General features: G+C 40.1%; 1 protein-coding gene across 1 annotated transcript in view; it reads left to right on the top strand.

The window, feature by feature from the left end:
- LOC123810582 (antigen WC1.1-like) overlaps positions 1-18,600 on the top strand; it is a 156,186-nt gene that overhangs the window by 128,895 nt on the left and 8,691 nt on the right. Inside the window, exons 21-28 of the mRNA XM_045826364.1 lie at positions 54-368; positions 1,461-1,775; positions 10,054-10,095; positions 10,187-10,501; positions 10,760-10,813; positions 11,370-11,507; positions 11,924-12,019; positions 12,881-13,024. Of these exons, the coding sequence (XP_045682320.1) occupies positions 54-368; positions 1,461-1,775; positions 10,054-10,095; positions 10,187-10,501; positions 10,760-10,813; positions 11,370-11,507; positions 11,924-12,019; positions 12,881-13,024 (1,419 nt within the window). The remainder of the gene's footprint in view (positions 1-53; positions 369-1,460; positions 1,776-10,053; positions 10,096-10,186; positions 10,502-10,759; positions 10,814-11,369; positions 11,508-11,923; positions 12,020-12,880; positions 13,025-18,600) is intronic.

Genomic DNA, 18,600 nt, shown 5'->3' with positions numbered 1-18,600 from the left:
AAACCTTTCTCTCTTTCCCTGTGTAAAAGCCCCTTTGGCCTTTCTCTCCTCAGACAGAGGACAGCTTCGCCTGGTGGACGTGGGCAATCGCTGTGCTGGCAGGGTGGAGATCCTTCACCAGGGCTCCTGGGGCACCATCTGTGATGACAGCTGGGACCTGAACGATGCCCAGGTGGTGTGCAGACAGCTGGGCTGCGGGGAAGCCCTCAATGCCACAGTGTCTGCTCACTTCGGCGCAGGATCAGGCCAGATCTGGCTGGATGACGTGAACTGCACAGGAAGGGAGTCCCACCTGTGGAAGTGCCCTTCCCAGGGCTGGGGACAGCACAACTGCCGGCACAAGGAGGATGCGGGGGTCATCTGTTCAGGTCTTCATTCACATTGTCCATTGGCTGGGGAGGAGGTGGGGGCCCTGGAGGATGGGAGTCTGAGCCCTGAGGAGGTATTGGTGAAAGGGCAGAAGGAGCAAGAACCTTCCTTCCACAAGGCCTATCTGTCTAGCAGGTATGGCAATTTGGTGTTTTCCTTTCTGCCTGCAGCAGCTGGGGCTCTGGTCCTCCCTTCTCAGAAATATCTGCTGACAAACCCATTTTTTACAGAGTTTCTACTGAAAACAGGGCTCACTCTTCAATTGCTTATGGTAGTAAAATCTTAATATCCTGCTGATGTTCTAACAAATTACCATATGGTTTAAATCAACACAAATTTATTATTTTATAGTTCTGTACATCAGAAATCTGACAAGGGTCTCACTAGGCTGACACCAAAGTATCAACAGGGCTGCATTCCTTATGGGGGCTCTAAGGAAATTTTCTCTCCCTCAGTTTTCAACGTACCAAAGCTGATATGCATTCATTCCAAGGCTCCATGCTCCTTTTTTTTCCAAACAGACAACATTGCCTCCCTCTGACCATTCTTCCTTAGCCACATTTCCCTCTGAACTGAAATGGGAAAGTTTATTTGTTTTTAAGGGCAGTGGGTCTAAAGATGTGATTAGACTGAATTTGCCTGGTTAATGCATGATACCTCAGGTTAATCTCACCATCCCAAGGTTCTTATCTTAATACTAACTATAGAGTCCCTTGCCATAAACAGGAACATTTCACATGGAGCAGGATGTATTAATCTTTAGGAGTCCACTACTCCACCCACCACCCACTATCCACTCTCCCTTCCACATACTCTGTCAGAAGTTTTGTCGGAAGCAGGATTGAGCTCTTCTCCCTGCAGAGGGCCCAGACTTTTGTTCCTCTCTGCTCATGTTCCACTACATCTTTGTGGTAGAGATAGACAGATACAAATGGACAAAGGAGAAAGGGACACAAGTTTCAGTCTTGCCACTTAGTGGGTGTCTCCTCAGCAGAGTCACTGATGAGTGTTCACATCCTCTGGGAGAGAGAAAGAATACAGAGCTTTGAATGGACCACTCACTGTGCCCTGCTTCTGTTTTTCACTTTTAGAGTTCCTGGCCCTGAGGATGTTGAGTGAGGACCAGGAGTGCGCTGGGTGGCTGGAAGTTTTCTACAATGGGACCTGGGGCAGTGTCTGCCGCAGCCCCATGGAAGCCATGACCTTGTCCACAATCTGCAGACACCTTGGCTGTGGAGACAGGGGGACCCTTGACTCTTCTGTTGGTTATAGGGAAGGTTCTAGGCCCCAGTGGGTGGATGGAATCCAGTGTCGGAACACTGATATGTCTCTCTGGCAGTGCCCTTCTGACCCCTGGAAATATAGTTCATGCTCGCCAAAGGAGGAAGCTTACATCACATGTGCAGGTATTTATTCTCTGTTTGTATGTGTCTGCTCCACCCATGTGGGATGCTGTTAGTGATATTTATATTTTCAAATCTAAGGGATGACTTTAAGATGAGTGTACAAAATGAAGATGATTTAATCCAATGTTGAAATTTTGTTTCAAGGGAAATAATGAAAAAACCTGTGCTCATAGCAATTAATGCAAAAATATCAGAGAGATTGGAATAAAGCATGTGGGAACACCATTAATACTCTGATAAACCTTCTAAGGAATTGATAACTAATTAGGAGTAGTTAAAAGATATGCTCATCACCTTAAAGTAAGGAAGAGACAGAGCAGAGACTCAATCCTGATTGGTCCATGTCTTAAATTCATGATATTGTACTCTGAAATGCATCTATACCACTTAGACTACTTCTCAAGTCAGTCTATTGGTTGAGTGTAATTGAGGGCCTGTAGGTACAAATTGATACTTAATGTAAGAAGACAGAGGAAAGAAAAATTATAGTCATGACTCTTTATGACTGAAGTGAGTCTTCTTCATGAAAGAAGAAGGATGGAAAAAGCAATCCAAGTAAATAGACAAGAAAAAAATTCATCATAATAATACTTACACCAGACAAAATAGACTTCAAAACAAAGGTCATAAAAAAAGAAAAGCACACTTCATAATACTCAAGGGTAGAATCAATCAAGAAGACATAAATATTGTAAACATATATGCACCCAACATAGTAGCACACAGATATATAAGGAAATTCTTGGAGGACTTCAAGATATAGACAGCAACACATTTATACCAGGGTATTTTAACATCCCACTGTCAACAACAGACAGACCTTTCAAACAAAGAATCAACAAGGACATTGTGGCACTGAAAAACACCCTAAATCAGATGGATTTAAGTGATATATATAGAATCTTTCACCCAAAGAATAAGATATACATTCTTTCCGAATGCATGTGCAACATACTTAAAGATAGACCACATAATAGGACAAAAAACAAGCTTCAACAAATTCAAGAAAATTGAAATCACATCAAGCATTTTCTCAGATGACAATGACTTGAAACTAGAAACCAATCTCAAGGAAAAAACTCAAAAACAGTCAAATTCATGGGGACTAAATAACATGTTATTAAGCAATCAATGGGGTAACAACGAGGTCAAGGAAGAATCAAAAAGGTTCTGGAAACAAATGAAAATGAACACCCAACAGCCAAAAATCTATCAAACACAGTGAAGCTAGTCCTGAGAGGGAAGTTCATAACAATACAGACCTACCTAAAAACACAGAAACATTTCAAATAGACAACCTTACCCTACATCTATAAGAACTGGAAGAACAACATACAAAGCTCAGAGAGAGTAGAAGGAAGGAAATATACAAGATCAGAGCAGAATTAAATGACATAGAGACTAAAAAATAATTCACAGGATCAATAAATCCAGGAGCTGGTTCTTTGAAAAAACTGAACAAAATAACAAGATTTTAACCAAACTCATCAAAATAAAAAGAGAGAGGGTCTAAACAAATAAAATCAGAAATGAAGAGAAAAAGTTTCCAGCCAAGATGGAGGCATAGACAGAAACACTTTGCTTCCTCAAGCAACCAAAATAAGGATAAAAACCAATTTAAAAACAATAAACAACCAAAACTGCCAGGAAATTGAGTTGTTTTAAATTTTAAAGTTTTAAATTTTAGTTCATATATTTTTTCTTTTCTTTTTCTTTCTTTTTGCTTATAAGCCACCAATGTCTTTCTATTGAACTTAAGATGAAACTCAGATTTCTTACACTGGTTGAAAAAGGCATGCATATTCCTCCCCCTACCCAACACTCAGGTCTTTTTTCCTATCACTCTTCAACTAGCAGGTATGTATATTGACTCTCTTTGTATTCATGAAATAGATAGCATGGGGGAAGTAAGGGAAAGCAGGCTAGCCATCCTTTAATGTTTTAGTATTATTTAACCAGACTGATGGTATTACATATCTTGTGACCTTGCACTAGCTGTTCTATCTGCTCTGCCTGCCTGTCAACTTCTTATCATTCAGTTCTCACTTTAGATATTATTTCCTCAGTGAGGCCCCTCACATCAACTTAAATGATATTACCTCAGTCAAAATTATTTAAGATATACTGACATTTGGTGCTTATCCCTAAACATGCTGATTGCTTTACTCAATATCTCTCCTGCAAGGTTCCAATTCTTCTGCCCAGCCAATTTTATTTTTTATAGCATAATTTTATGGTTCTCATAGTACTCTTTATTATGTGAAACCATAATTTATTGATTTTTATGTTTATTATACACCTATTAATTTGATAATTCCATGGGATCAAGAACTTTGACTGGCTTTCATATTCACCACTGTATGTCCAGTGTGATAACAGTACTTGGCATACAATAGACACTCAAAAAGAGTTTTTAAATAGATTAATAACCTGTTTGATTGTGTAGTCAAAATTAAAGATATTTTCATGAAGATATAATCAAAACTAATTGAAAGGTTTTTAAGCTTCAAAGTAAATTAATCAGTTTTGCATTAAGAAAACATCCTTTGGCCCTAGCTGGATAGTTCAGTTGGTTAGAATATGATCCTGATACACCAAGGTTGTGGGTTTAATCCCTGGTTGGGAGACATCTGAGAATCAACTAATAAATGCATAAATAAGTGGAACAACAAATTGATGTTCCTCTCTCTCTCCAATACATAAAAATAAGTAAATAAAAAGAAAACATCCTTTGAATACAAGATAAAAAAAGGATTTTTGCAGGGGAAATGTACACCCATAATGGCAACTTAAAATATCTTGGAAGAGTCAAGACTACATACTGCTAGAGATATGGCAGTATCTTTCATTAATATGGGAAACACAGAAGTTTATGGAAGGAAATCCATGAGCTTAGGCTTGGATACAATACATTAAGTTTAAAGTGATAAGAACACTCAGGTGAAGACATCATTAGGAAGTTTGAGTTTAGGAAGAAAATCTGAGAGAGTAGATACAAATTTGGACATTGTCATAGAGATGCTTAGATTGGAATGGATGAGATCATTAGGAATGTAAACATTCCTAGGACAGAATCTAAGGAACGTTAACATTTAAAAACTGTATAGAGCATTCTATGAACTGACATAAAGTCTGATGTGGAGCTGACAGAGAATATTGTGTTTGGAAGTCAGGTTTAAAAAAGTTTCAAGGAAAGGGTGATGGTCATATATGTTAAATACTGCTAAGACATTAAGTAAATGAGAACTGCAATGTGCCCATTAAAGTCATTGTATATCATTGATTGTCCTAACTAGACCTCTTTTGAGGGTCAAGTGTTAGGTAGAAGGTGGAAACCAGAAATAGAAATATCAAAGAATAAGACGATGGTGAAAATGCACACAACATTTTGGAGAAACTGTGAAGGACAGAGAGTTGGAAGTAAAGGGCTGCAATGTTATATCCACTGCTGGAAATAAATTTCTTTTCATTACCAAGGTGATTAATTCGTTAACACATAGTAGAAGGAACTGCCTTTAGAAGTGATGCTAGCACATATCACTGTCTAGGCACGTGTTCCATTTGCAAAAACAGCTGTAAACCATGTCACAGGAAGTCTGTAATTAGGCTAATTAGCAGAAATGCCAGAATAGATGTAGCCTGGTTGTTGGCCTCAGACTCTAAAGGACTTCCCATGAAAGAGGGAGGGGACTCACCATGAGCTGCTTCAGGGGGCAGAGCCCTGACAAGATGGATAGAGGTTACCAAGAGGCAGGTTTGGTTTTATTCTAAGTACAAGTATCATAAGGGACTCTTTCCACTCTGATGGTCCCCCAGGGAATGAACACTGTTATACATAAAAGAACACTGGAAGCAAGTAGGATGGCCTGCCAGCCTTTCCTTATATCCCCTTTTGCTTGTCTCTGTCTCTTCACTGAATCAGCTGCACTTGCTTCTGCTGTGTTTGTACCAGGCTTGGCACAAGGGAATTTGTGTTCTTTCCACTAGTTTGTTTTAAGATTAGAAAAAGGCCAATTCCTTTCTCTTTCATTTCAATTACAAAAACATTGCTTACTTACTGTAAGCAGGGAAGACATATAAAATGTAAAAGGAGAAATGAATCATATCCTATGACTCCTTGTTCATCCATATCCTCCTGACATAAACAGGATTAATGGACTAGTAAGTACCATTTTTAAATCCATCCATTTTCACTAAAGGATATCCACATTCATACCTATGAAAAAATTTGATGTGAATGGTGTTCTATTATCAGTTTTTACATAATTGAGATTCAATCATACATGTTATTATTAAATTGAGTTTTTAATAATATATATTTATGGTATTTTTCCATTACCATTTATCCCCATTATACCCTCTTCCTTCTCCACCCACCCTCCTCTTCCCAGAAATCACCACGCTGTCCTCCAGGTGGATATAACTCATTTAAATAATGGCAAATATTTCATTCATGAGAAGTTGGTACTACAGTTCATATAACCATTTGTTTATTTATTAGCATTCCAATTGTTTTCAATTTTCCCTATATAAATAACTTTGTGATAAATATTATCATCATGTATCTCTACATACTAGTGAGTTTACTGATATAAAATTATTCCCAATATTTATATTATTAGATCAAAGCATAAGCAGGTATGTACACAACAAATCTTAAATATGGTCAAATTATTTTTCTCAGCTTAATTATTTTCAGTTTTCTTCTTCATATCTAGATAGAAGATACTGAGATTTTTCTAGAACTTGACTCAAACTAAAGAGTCAAGTCACAAGTCAAATCACATAGATGCTCCAAAATCAATAAGCTTACAAAGCCCACAAGTCTCACTCTATTTAAAGTCTGAATATGGGTTAACAGTTGCTTTGCTTTGCTTTCTTCTTCTTTCTTCCCTTCTCCCTCTTCCCTTCCCTCTCTTCTTTCCCTCCCTTCCTCCTTTTGCATTTGCACAGTGTTTTCTCTTCCCACAACATTTTTTCTGCTTCTTGATTTGTTTCCCTCCTCCATGCTACACCCCATTCAGGTATGCATTGGACAATGTGGTGGGAGTTGCCTGTAATCCACAGCAGTGAGAAATAGATATTTTGGTTTTTTGTTTGTTTGTTTGTTTAAATATATTTTATTGATTATGCTATTACAGTTGTCCCATTTCCCTCCCTTCATTCCCCTCCACCCTGCAAACCCCCTCCCACCCACATTCCCCCCTTTAGTTCATGTCCATGTGTCATAAGTTCTTTAGCTTCTATATTTTCCATACTATTTGTGCCCTCCCTCTGTCTATTTTTGTCCATACCATCTATGCTACTTATTCTCTGTACCTTTTCCCCCCCTCTCTCCTCCTCCCATTCCCCTGTTGCTAACCCTCCATGTGTTCTCCATTTCTGTGGTTCTGTTCCTGTTCTATTTGTTTACTTCTGTTTTAGGTGTGGTTGTTAATAACTGTGAGTTTGCTGTCTTTTTACTGTTCATATTTTTTATCTTCTTTTTCTTAGATAAGTCACTTTAACATTTCATATAATAAGGGCTTGATGGTGATGAACTCCTTTAACTTGACCTTATCTGAGAAGCACTTTATCTACCCTTCCATTCTAAATGAAAGCTTTGCTGGATAGAGCAATCTTGGATATAGGTCCTTGCCTTTCATGACTTGGAATACTTCTTTCCAGCCCCTTCTTGCCTGCAAAGTCTCTTTTGAGAAGTCAGCTACAATCTGATGAGAACTCCTTTGTAAAAGACTGTCCCCTTATCTCTTGCTGCTTCTAGAATTCTCCCCTTAATTTTAATCTTGGGTAATGTAATTATGATGTGCCTTGGTGTATTCCTCCTTGGGTCCAAATTCTTTGGGACTCTCCAAGCTTCCTGGACTTCCTGGAAGTCTATTTCCTTTGCCAAATTGGGGAAGTTCTTTATTATTTGTTCAAATAAGTTTTCCACTTGTTGCTCTTTCTCTTCTCCTTCTGGTATCCCTATAATTTGGATGTTGGAATGTTTAAAAATGTCCTGGAGGTTCCTAAGCCTCTCCTCATGTTTTTGAATTCTTATTTCTCCATTCTTTTTCTGATTGTATTTTTTTCCCTTCTGGTCCCCTCCATTGATGTGAGACCCAGTTTTCTTTCCATCACTATGGTCCCCTGTGCATTTTTCTTCATTTCATTTATTGTAGCCTCCATTTTTTCATGTAATTTGGGACCAATTTTCTGAGCATCCTGATCACCAGTGCTTTGAACTGTGCATCTGATAGGTTGGCTATCTCTGAGTCGCTTAAAAGTATTGACTCTGGGGCTTTCATTTGTCCTTTCATTTGAGGCATCTCTTTTTTTTTTGGGGGGGGGGGGCATCTGGTCCCTTCTGTTATGTATGAGGGGCAGAGCCTTAGGTCTTCACCAGGGTGGGGCACCCCAGTCACTGGGTTGTGATGTTGTATGTGGGGGTGGGGTCCAAGAGGAAACAATGGCACTTGCTCTGCTCTCTGTCGGATTTCAGTCCCCTCTGCTGCTTCCCACAAGCAAATTGGGCCCTTCTGGTGCTGGCTCCTGGGTGGGTGGGCTTGTATACGTTCTAGGACCTCCATTTTTTCATGTAATGGAGAGTTCATTGGGTCTCTCCAATGAACTCTCCTGAGAAGCTGGGAGTCTCTCCTAGCACCTCAACCACCACAAGTGTTTTCAATTGGTGCTTTTAGATTTTATTTCCCTGAACTAGGGCCCTGGGTAACACGGTCTGTCTTGCTCCCCGTTTTCACCTGGTTCCTCTGCACACAAATGTGTGACTGTGGACAGCCAGCTGCCTTGCATTCCTCACTGGATCTGCTTATTCCTTTCCCACACCTGGGGTCTGCCAGCCACCGCTTTTTCCTGCCTCGATCCCTCTCTGCAGGCCTCCAACTCCGCCCCTCTTACCAGTCTGGATGAATGGTTGTCGGACTTCCATACAGTTCAATTTTCTGTCCTGGTTGTTTTTTTGTTTCTAAATTTTTGTTGTCCTTAATTTTGGTTGTGCGAGGAGGCACAGTGTGTCCACCTACACCTCCATCTTGGCTGGAAGTCCAGAAATAGATATTTTACAGGCAGAGGCTCACTCCCTTCCTTGCCTTTCTTTCTTCGTCTTTATTTTTTTACTCTTGTGAAAGACTGAAGAAATGTTAAACTATAAGACCTTATATTGATGATAATTTTCTATACTCAAATGCACTAATTGAGGAGTAGTGAGGTATGCAATCCTGAAGTAACAACTACACAAGAGAGGTCCTGCCACCATTTTCAGATATGTTCTCTGCATAGGGCAGGAGGTTTGATAGGATGAGACAGAAAGATAAGACCAATTCTGACATTTAATGGCAAGTACTGTGTATACTTCTGTTTTCTAGTGATGTTTTGAATTTATGTCTATTTTCTTTGGTTTCAGTTCTCACATGGTATTTGATCCTCTGTGTCTTCTTAATGTAGTTTTTCTTAGTATATTTATTTAAGTCTCATACAGACATTTCTGTCTCACTAACTAGCTGGTAATCTATCTTTCTCTATATTCCACTTGTTCTAGTACTTTAAAAAGAGTGTCCTACTCTATAGTAATCCTTTTTGTTTCCCCATATCTCACACTGAAAAAATATAAAGAAAGTTTATAATCTGTTGGGTACTTTCCCTTTAAAAAGTGTAAATTCAATATTGAATACAAATTACTTCTGTGATTCTGCACTTTTTGTCCTTAATTTTGGTTGTTTGAGGATTTCTTTTTAACATCATAGTTATTACCACATAGCAATATTATTAATTTGTATTTCTTTTATTATATTATTGATTATCAGGATTTAAAAGAATTCTATTTCACTAAGTTTTATTAATTGATTCATTCATTCCATAAATGTTGATCAAGTTCCTATATACAATATTTATAGAAGGTTCTCATTGCCTACTTATTGAATGAATGCATACAATATGCAGGCACTGTCTTAAGCAGAAACACAAAGATGAATAAGATATGCAAGTTCTTCCTCTAGGGAGCTTTCATTCAGGGATGTGTGTGTGTGTGTGTTTTGTATTTGTATTTGTAGTGAAATGTAGAGAGTGATAAACAAGTAAACATATAAAGTAATGTCAGCTGATGATGCAGACTAAGATCCAGTGTATCTCTCACTAACCCAGGCCATTAAATTAATTATGAGGCCTGTATTTTCACTTGCCATTGGTCTGAAACAGAGACCCTAAATAATCTTGTTGTGAGGCAAAACCACACCCAGCTGTCCCTGATCCAGTGCTTCCCCACTGTTTGCTTCTGCAGGAATGAGACCCAAAAGCTGTCCCACTGCTGCCCCCTGCACAGGTACATCAGCCCCTCCCAGCTTCCCTGTGGGCTCCCAGGGCTCCTTCTCTCCCACCAAGGATGGTAACAGGATGTGCTGCTATCTGGTCAGACAAACACAGGCTCCGACTCACGGATGGAGACACTGAGTGCTCAGGACGAGTGGAGGTTTGGCACAATGGCTCCTGGGGCACAGTGTGTGATGACTCCTGGAGCCTGGCAGAGGCCGAGGTGGTGTGTCAGCAGCTGGGCTGTGGCTCTGCCCTGGAAGCCCTGCAGGAGGCGGCATTTGGCCCAGGAAGTGGGTACATCTGGCTGGATGAGGTGCAGTGCAAAGGCAGGGAGTCCTCCCTGTGGGCCTGTGCTGCACAGCCCTGGGGGCAGAGTGACTGCAAGCATGAGGAGGACGCTGGAGTGAGGTGCTCTGGTGAGTGGTGGAGAGTGGGTTGACCTCTGCTTGAGCTGGAGCTGGGGTGGGGCAATGGGCTGGGCTGGGATGAGATGGGCAGTTGGTATTCACAAAGCATCTAGGGGCTGCAGCCCTGGATTAGGAAAGGGGGAGCTGGAAGGACACAATATTGTTTATATGCTAACCTAAAGGAGATTGCAGGGTTCAAGTAAGAAAAGTGGGTTACCCTGCATTCTGGCCAATTCCTATGCTCCCAACTCCTGTTTTTCTCTCTAGGTAAAAGAACAACATTGCCGACGACCACAGCAGGTGCAGTGCCACCATCCATGGGTATGAGACCATGGTCAAATTCTTGGGACATGTTCTATAGAACCTCTGACAGAATTAGCCAACTCAGAAAGGAAAGATCCCAAGGAGCAACTGGGTGCTGGGGAGTTATCAGGGTGTTTTCCTTGGACAAACTTTGCCTTCCTTGGTTCACTGTGCCAGAAGTTTCTCATGCCTTCAGGCTATGGTAGGCTGGCTCTAAGGATTTCTTCACCTCCCCATGATTGTAGCTCCTCAGCAGCTGACACCTATGCCAAGATTGTTTGGTGTTCTAGTCTGGTGAAGCACAAGAGAAGGGGCTGAAGCTATGCCCTGGCCCACAGAGATTCTTGTACTTCCAGCGCTCCCTGATAACCCCCAGCACTCCCATGGACCATCCTGGAGTGGAGTTGAATTTATCCTAGGACATGGCCTGGGGCAGTGCCCACCAGGGTGGCAGTCAATCCCATTATGTTCAAGCTGGTATATCACTGTCCTGAGCTCTCTGGAAATGTCGGTGTAAGTGAGACTAACTGTACATGTGCCCTTCTCCAAATCCTCTTGGCTTTGTTCTTTTTAGGGACCAGATCTGTCCCAAGGCCTGTCCCTGGTGTCTTCTCCCTGCCTGGGATCCTTTGCCTCATCCTGGGGGCCCTTCTCTTCCTGGTCCTCATCATCCTGGTGATTCAGCTGCATAGATGGAGAGTGGAGCACAGAGGTGGGCTGCAGGGAGTACTGGGTAACATGTAACATGTATGGAAGCAGGAAATGGGGCAGGGATGCCAAGAGGAAACTAGGCAAGGTATCTGTTCTTACTCTATTAGTTTGAAAAAATCCATCTGCCCCTCATTAGCCACTAAGGGGTGAATATACAGATGTTCTAGAGAGTGGGGTATAAATACTCATAAGTCATGGTTTTATATGTGAATAGGAAAGAGTAGGAGCTGAGCTTTGGATACAGGGTCAGACATAGGTAGAATGTTCAAACATGGTGTGTTGGTATAAGTCTATAAGGGGGTCCTGGAAACCAAGATGATTTTTCTTGGTTGTGAGCATTGGGAACAATGAAGGATCAGCTTGTTGGTTCAGCACTGTGTCAGGGGATAATCTCTGACCTGCTGGTGGTTTGCTCAGCCTCATCTAGCTTTGAAGATGCTCTTGACCAGGACGTGTATGAGGAGATCAATTATCTTGTAACACCGAAGAAAGAGGACCTACTGAGCAACCCAGGTGAGCATCCCTGCCTTGCCCTCCTGGGACCTCTACTTCTCAGCCATCCACTGTCTGTGAGCCAAGTCTTCTCAGCATCTGCAGATCCCACATAAAACCCAGGTTCACAGAGGCAGGAGGAGCCTCTCCAGAGCCCCTGTGAGCTTAAATCCTTCTCTTGACACCACGAGAGCCATGCTACCCCAGCATTTCTTCTCAGCCTTACTGTGGAGCCTCTGGGTGTGAAAAGTGTTCTCTTTGCTTTTGTGATGTTTTCCTCCACATTAGGGTCCCTGTCAGATGACTCAGTGACAGGACTGCTGTATTATACCAGGGATGGTGAGGAGAATAGTGACCATAAATCTGTTCTAGGTTGTAGAGGTGGATCTGTCCTGGCTGGGTATTGGGGGCAAGGGAATGTCCCCCAGAGATGAGAGCCAGGGGGAATAGTCTCCCTTTGACTGTGATAAGAGGGTTCCTTTGTCTTACTGAACTCAGTCTCTCTCCTCTCAATGCCCTATGTTGGGGCCACGTTCTCAGTGTCCTGAACCACCCTCATTCAGTTACAACAGCAAAACTGTTTTCAAAAATAACACCTGAAAAGTATAACTCAATTAAATATTTTAGTAATGGTCCTTGGTATAAGATATGCTTTGAAAAAATATTTAATTTTAATCAAGAAATACTGAGACATTTGGATAATTTTTTGGTTCATTGGCACATAGAAATGAAGTACATGGCCTTAGAAAGACCCATTAAAGCATGGGGTGAATAGTGGCCCTGTCTAGCAGCCATCAGAATCTCTGGGTCATAAAGGACTGAGTTATTACCTAAACCAACCCATTTACTGTGGTTTCACCTGATCCCCTTGTCTACCTGTAGAAGCCCCAGATCAGAGGACTGATGCCTTCAGTGAGGGTTACGATGATGCAGAAGAGGTACCAGTGCCCAAGGCTCCTTCTGCCTCTCAGATGGGTGAGCAGGAAGTACCCACACAGGAGAATGGGGTGAGAGCTTTTCAGACAGGTAAGTGGGATTAGTTGATCTCTGTCATGTTTTGTCTGTGGCCTGGACAAGATGATCTTGAACTTCTTAATGCTCATGCTTCTTGTAGATTCAAATTTGGATGCCCTCATATGTTCAACAGCATCACTTAGACCATATGCCTTTCTATAATGCTCTCAGATTCCTGCAGACCAAGGAAGCACACCATAGTCTTGGTAGTTGTTTTTCCATAACTTCATCCTTTTTTTCTTTTAATATTTTTTGCTTTTGTTATTACAGTTGTTCCAATTTCCCCCCATTTTCCTTCTCCACCCAGCCCACCCCTCATTCTCATAGTCAATCCCTACCCTGTTGTCCATGTCCATGGGTCATTCATATATGTTCCTTGACTAATCCCTTCACCTTCTCTCAACCAGTCACCTTCTCCTCCCTCCCCTCTTACAGCTGTCAGTCTTTTGCATGTTTTCTATGTCTCTGCCTCTGTTTTGCTCATTAGTTTATGTTTTTCATTAGATTCCACTTATCAGTGAGATCACGATATTTTTCTTTCATTAACTGACTTATTTCACTTAGCATAATAATCTCCAGGTCCACTCATGCTGTTGTAAAAGGTAAGAACTTTTTTTACTGCTACATAATATTTCATGATGTAAATGAAATACTTGCATGAGCCCCAACCACGGTGTGAACCCACTACCCAGGCATATGCCCTGGCTAGGAATTGAACCCATGAGCTTTTGGTTTGCAGGATGATGCCCGACCAACTGAGCCTAACTGGCCAGGGCAGTTATCAAATCCTTTTAAATTCAGACTTTCCTCTCCATCGCTTTCTCTTAATTCTTCAGGACATTGTCATTTCTTGTGTGTGTAATTATAAATCCTTCTAAGCAAAATATATTAACTCATCTCTTTTAACTGCAAGTTGATGGTGGAGAAATTGGCACTCACCCTAAGTGGACAAGAAAGAAAGAAATAGATGTAAAAAGAGGAGATCCAGAAGGAATATAGACAGAAGAATCAGGAATTTTGTCTATATGAGTTTTACAGATTGCATGAAGGGGTCTGACATGAATAAATTAATAGAAAAAGAATTTCAGATAAGGGGGTTTCTTCTCTGAAAATATGTTGCTTCAAGATTGTTTTGATCTGGTTACTATTTATTTTTAAAGTATATTTTATTGATTTAACTATTACAGTTTTCCCAATTTTTCCCCCTTTGTCCCTGCTCCACCCTGCACCCCCCAAACCCTCCAACATTCCCCCCCTTAGTTCATGTCCATAGGTTGTACTTATAAGGTCTTTGAATTCTCTGTTTCCTATGCCATTTTTTACCTCTCTTCATCTGTTTTATGCCTACCAATTATGCTTCTCCACTATACCTTTTCCCCTCTATTCCTCCCTTTCCCCTCCACACTGAAAGCCCTACATGTGATGTCCATTTCTGATTCTGCTCCTGTTCTAGTTGTTTGCTTAGTTTTTGTTGTTTTTGTTTTTCTTTTTTCCAGGTTCATTTGTTGATAGTTGTGAGTTTGTCATCATTTTACTCTTCATAGTTCTGGCACCCCTATAATTTGGATATTGGAATGTTTGAAGTTGTCCCAGAGGTTCCTAAGCCTCTCTTCATTTTTCGAATTCTTGTTTCTTCATTCTGCTCTAATTGGATGTTTATTTCTTCCTTCTGTTCCAAATCATTGATTTGAGTCCTGGTTTCCTTCCTGTCACTGTTGGTTCCCTGAATATTTCACTTTATTTCATTTTGGGTATCTTTCATTTGTTCTTTCATTTTTCAACCAAGCCCAATCAGTTCTGTGAACGTTTTGATTACCAGGGCTTTAAATTCTGCATCAGATAGGTTGGCTATCTCTGCCTCACTTAGCTCTCTTTCTGGAATTTTGCTGTTTTTTCATTTGGGTCCTATTTCTTTGTCTCAGCGCACCTGTTAAATTGTAAGGGGCAGGGCCTTAGGTATTCACCAGGGCAGGGCAACCCTCCTTGCTGCACTGAGGCACTGCCTTTGGGGGAGGGTCCAGAGAGGGAACAATGTAGCTCACCTGCTCAGCTCTAGCCCTACTTTCCAACAAACTCTGATATGAGACCAGGAGTTTCTCCCACTGCAGCAACCCTCGCCATAGTCCACAGTCAGCTCTGAGTCTGTTTCCTGTCCAGTGAGCCCCGCCCGCATGGCCCACCACCTCGCAGCAGGTTCTCTCATCTGCCCATCTTACTGGTCTGGTTGGTCTGGTTGACTATTTCTTTAATTCCTTGGTTGTCAGAGTTCCATGCAATTTGATTTTCTGGCACTTCTGGTTGTGTATTGACTTTAGATTGGTTGTTATCCTCCTTTTGGTTGTGCAAGGAAGTGAAGGGTTTCTACCTAGACCTCCATCATGGCCAGAACATCAGCATACTACTCTGATCTGGTTACTATTTAAAATACAGCTGTGATTTTGCTGTGATTCTTCAGAGTAGAAAGATACTGTGTAGCAGTGACCAAATAAAGATTTCATCTCCAAATGCTTCGCTACATAGTAAATGTGTGTAGGGGCTGCTGAACTAATCAAGAACTGAGGGTGCTGGCCTGGTTATGAGCTGAGCCCAACCTATTACTTAACTGATGACTCTGAATGCTGTCAGGGGGACCTAAAGTATACTCATTCTTGTCAATCTCATAATTTTTGGCAGGGCATGGATATTGGTACATGCCCAGGGCTTCTCCCAGTATAATAATATACATGGTCATTGGTCATAGGAAAGTGATAAAAGTAATAAGAAGTGAAGTATACTCACAAAAAAATATTAGATTTTTACTTCTGATGCATGGTGTTAATGAAGTCACAAAAGAGAGCTGACTACTATAATTTTTGGAGACAAAAATCAGAGAAATTTAAGGAAGAGAGAGTTAGGACAAGCTTCACCACCCAGATTTGGGAGAGTTCCAGGACAAGACTTTCTACAGACTGGGTGCCCAAGAAGCAGCTGGGAGCTGGTGAACAGACTTTTAGAGTGTTTAGACTTACACAGAATAGCAGCAGTCATTTCAAATGATCTATGTTGCTTATGAATGAGCCTTTTGTGAGGGGATGATTTTGGAGGATATACCATTCCAGGGTTTACAAGAGTAGGAAACTTCTCTGCTTATTAGTCATTATGACAAAGCAGCCAGACTCTCATGATCAATGAAAACTGAGAAGACTCATTGTTAACAGACTTTTACTGCAAAGATGCTAAAGGAAATTTTTCAGGCTAGAAGTAAATGATAGTAGATGAAAACAGTTCTACAGGAAGTAATAATTAGAACTGTAAATGGCAAACATATGAGAAACTATGAAAGATCTCATTTTCTTGTTAATTCCTACAAAACATATATGATGATTTGAGGCAACACTCATAAAGATACAGTATAGTCATCAAAATACGTGCAAGGTATGATAAGTGTGACAGCAGTAGCACTAAGCATGGGAGTAAATAGAAACATGTTGTTGCAAAGTTCTTATACTTTACCTGATGTAGTATAGTATGACCTCTAAACAGACTATGATAAGATAGTGGTGCACGTTCTAATGTCTAGAGGAACCACTAAAATTTGATGTGTAGTTACATAGCTAAAAAGTTAGGAGAGAAATTAAACCAGAACATTACATATATTCAATTAACTAAAAGGAAGACAGGAAAAGATGAACAAAAGAGAGTAAAACAAATAGAAAATAAAGAGCAAAATGGTAGTGTTAAACCCAATCATATTATAATTATATTAGATGTAAATGGACCAAATAATCCAATTAAAAGGCATAGGTTGACTACTGCACATCGATCAGAGTAGCTAAAATGAGCCATAGCGATCATACCAAATGCTGATGAAAATGCAGAGAAACTGGTTCTCATACAATTGCTGGTGGGAATAATAGCTACTTTGACACTGTCTTCAAACTAAATATGCACTTACCATATGATGCAGCCATTACATTTTTGGACATTTATCCCAGAGAATAAAAATTTATATTCACTCAAAACCTGTAAACAAATGTTTTACAGTTTCATTTGTAGTACAAAATACTGCAAACAATCCAAATGTCTTCAATGGGTCAATGGTTGAACAAACTCTGATACATCCTTACAATGGAATGCATTTCTGCACTAAAAAGGAATGGACTACTGATACATAAAACAACCAGAACAAGCTTAAAGAATAAATGCTTATAAGAATAGTTGCAGAACATTGCATCCAAAGGTGATATGATTCCATTTATATGACATTAACAAAATGACAAAACTATACAGGTGGAGAACAGATTAGCAGTTGCCAAGTGATAGGGAGATGGATGAGGTGGGGTGGGAGGTGAATGTGACTACAAAGAGGTAGCGTGAAAGAGTTCTTTTGTGGTGATTGACTGGTTATATATCTTGATTTTGATCCTTTTAGGCTTTCTTTGTATTTTGAATAATTGTTCAAGTTTAATTTTTACTACTTCCATGTAAGCATAAACTCATATTTTGCCCTTAATAATAGTGGAGATAGCTGGTTAGTAAAGTGTAATACTAAACTTCCATGTTGTTTATATCTACAAATGTACATAATCCTTTTGTTTTTACATCTTTTCTTGTTTCTTCTACCATTTACTGATTCCAGGGTGGTGAGTAGGTTTCCTATTTTAATCACATTTTTTCAATGGATATGAGCTTTATATCTTAACTTTTGGACACCCACAAATAACCACCTCCTTTGTAGTCATTCAGAAACCAAAATTAACTCTCCATTTAACGTGCTTAATTACTCTGTAGTCCCTCTGCTCTTCTTACTCTGGTCACATCACATAACTTTCACAGCCTCTTGTGAAAGGTGCTAGATGTTCATCTCTATATGGTTTTTGTCTTGCTTGATAGAGGGTGGAAGTGCAAGAGTGTTATCTTGCAGATCTTCAGTTTATTTACTTTGCACTGATTTGGATATTGATTTGGATATTGATTTGGATATTTGATTTGTACATTATATTTCTGGGTTTGTATCTAAACAGAAAAAAATATCTTCCCCAACTGTTCCAGATCCATCAACCTGACTCTGGCACAGAGCTAATGCTGGGATTAATGGGTTGATATACACCTAGATCAGAGGAGATAGTGACAGGAAAATAGTCCCCACCCAAATGTTGGGGCAAAGTCATTGTCTCAAACTCTCTTAAGAGCAAGAGAATCTTCAGGATCTGAATCACATGGCTTCTCTTTGCTTTATGCTGTTATTCAGAGCCTGATTCTGACTTAGTAAAGAGGCCTTACTTCTCTTTCAATCTTATTTCCTTTCAATGGGAGCTGAGTCTTCTTGGAAAATGTATTCAATGTTGTGTTGAATAAATTAGGATAATTTTCAAATGATTAAAATCCAGATTGTATTCAGGCAATTATTACCACTTAGAGAGATCCAGTCAAACTTCTTTAGCAAGATATACAAAAAGGTGAAAACTGGTGTGCAAAAAGACTGGGATCATCAATTAATGAATTTGTCATAGTGCTCATTTGATTGTTGAATGAAGTCAGAAATTCTAAAAGCTTATTTTTGATTAGCTAAAGTGAATGTTGCTCTGTTTGTCCCTTGTGTTTAAAAT

The sequence above is a fragment of the Phyllostomus hastatus genome, unplaced genomic scaffold, assembly GCF_019186645.2.
Source record: "Phyllostomus hastatus isolate PE091 unplaced genomic scaffold, TTU_PhHast_1.1 phas_scaffold_755, whole genome shotgun sequence".
Lineage (NCBI taxonomy): Eukaryota > Metazoa > Chordata > Mammalia > Chiroptera > Phyllostomidae > Phyllostomus > Phyllostomus hastatus.
Note: the sequence above shows the minus strand (reverse complement) of the source record. Positions and strands in the feature narration are given on the sequence as shown.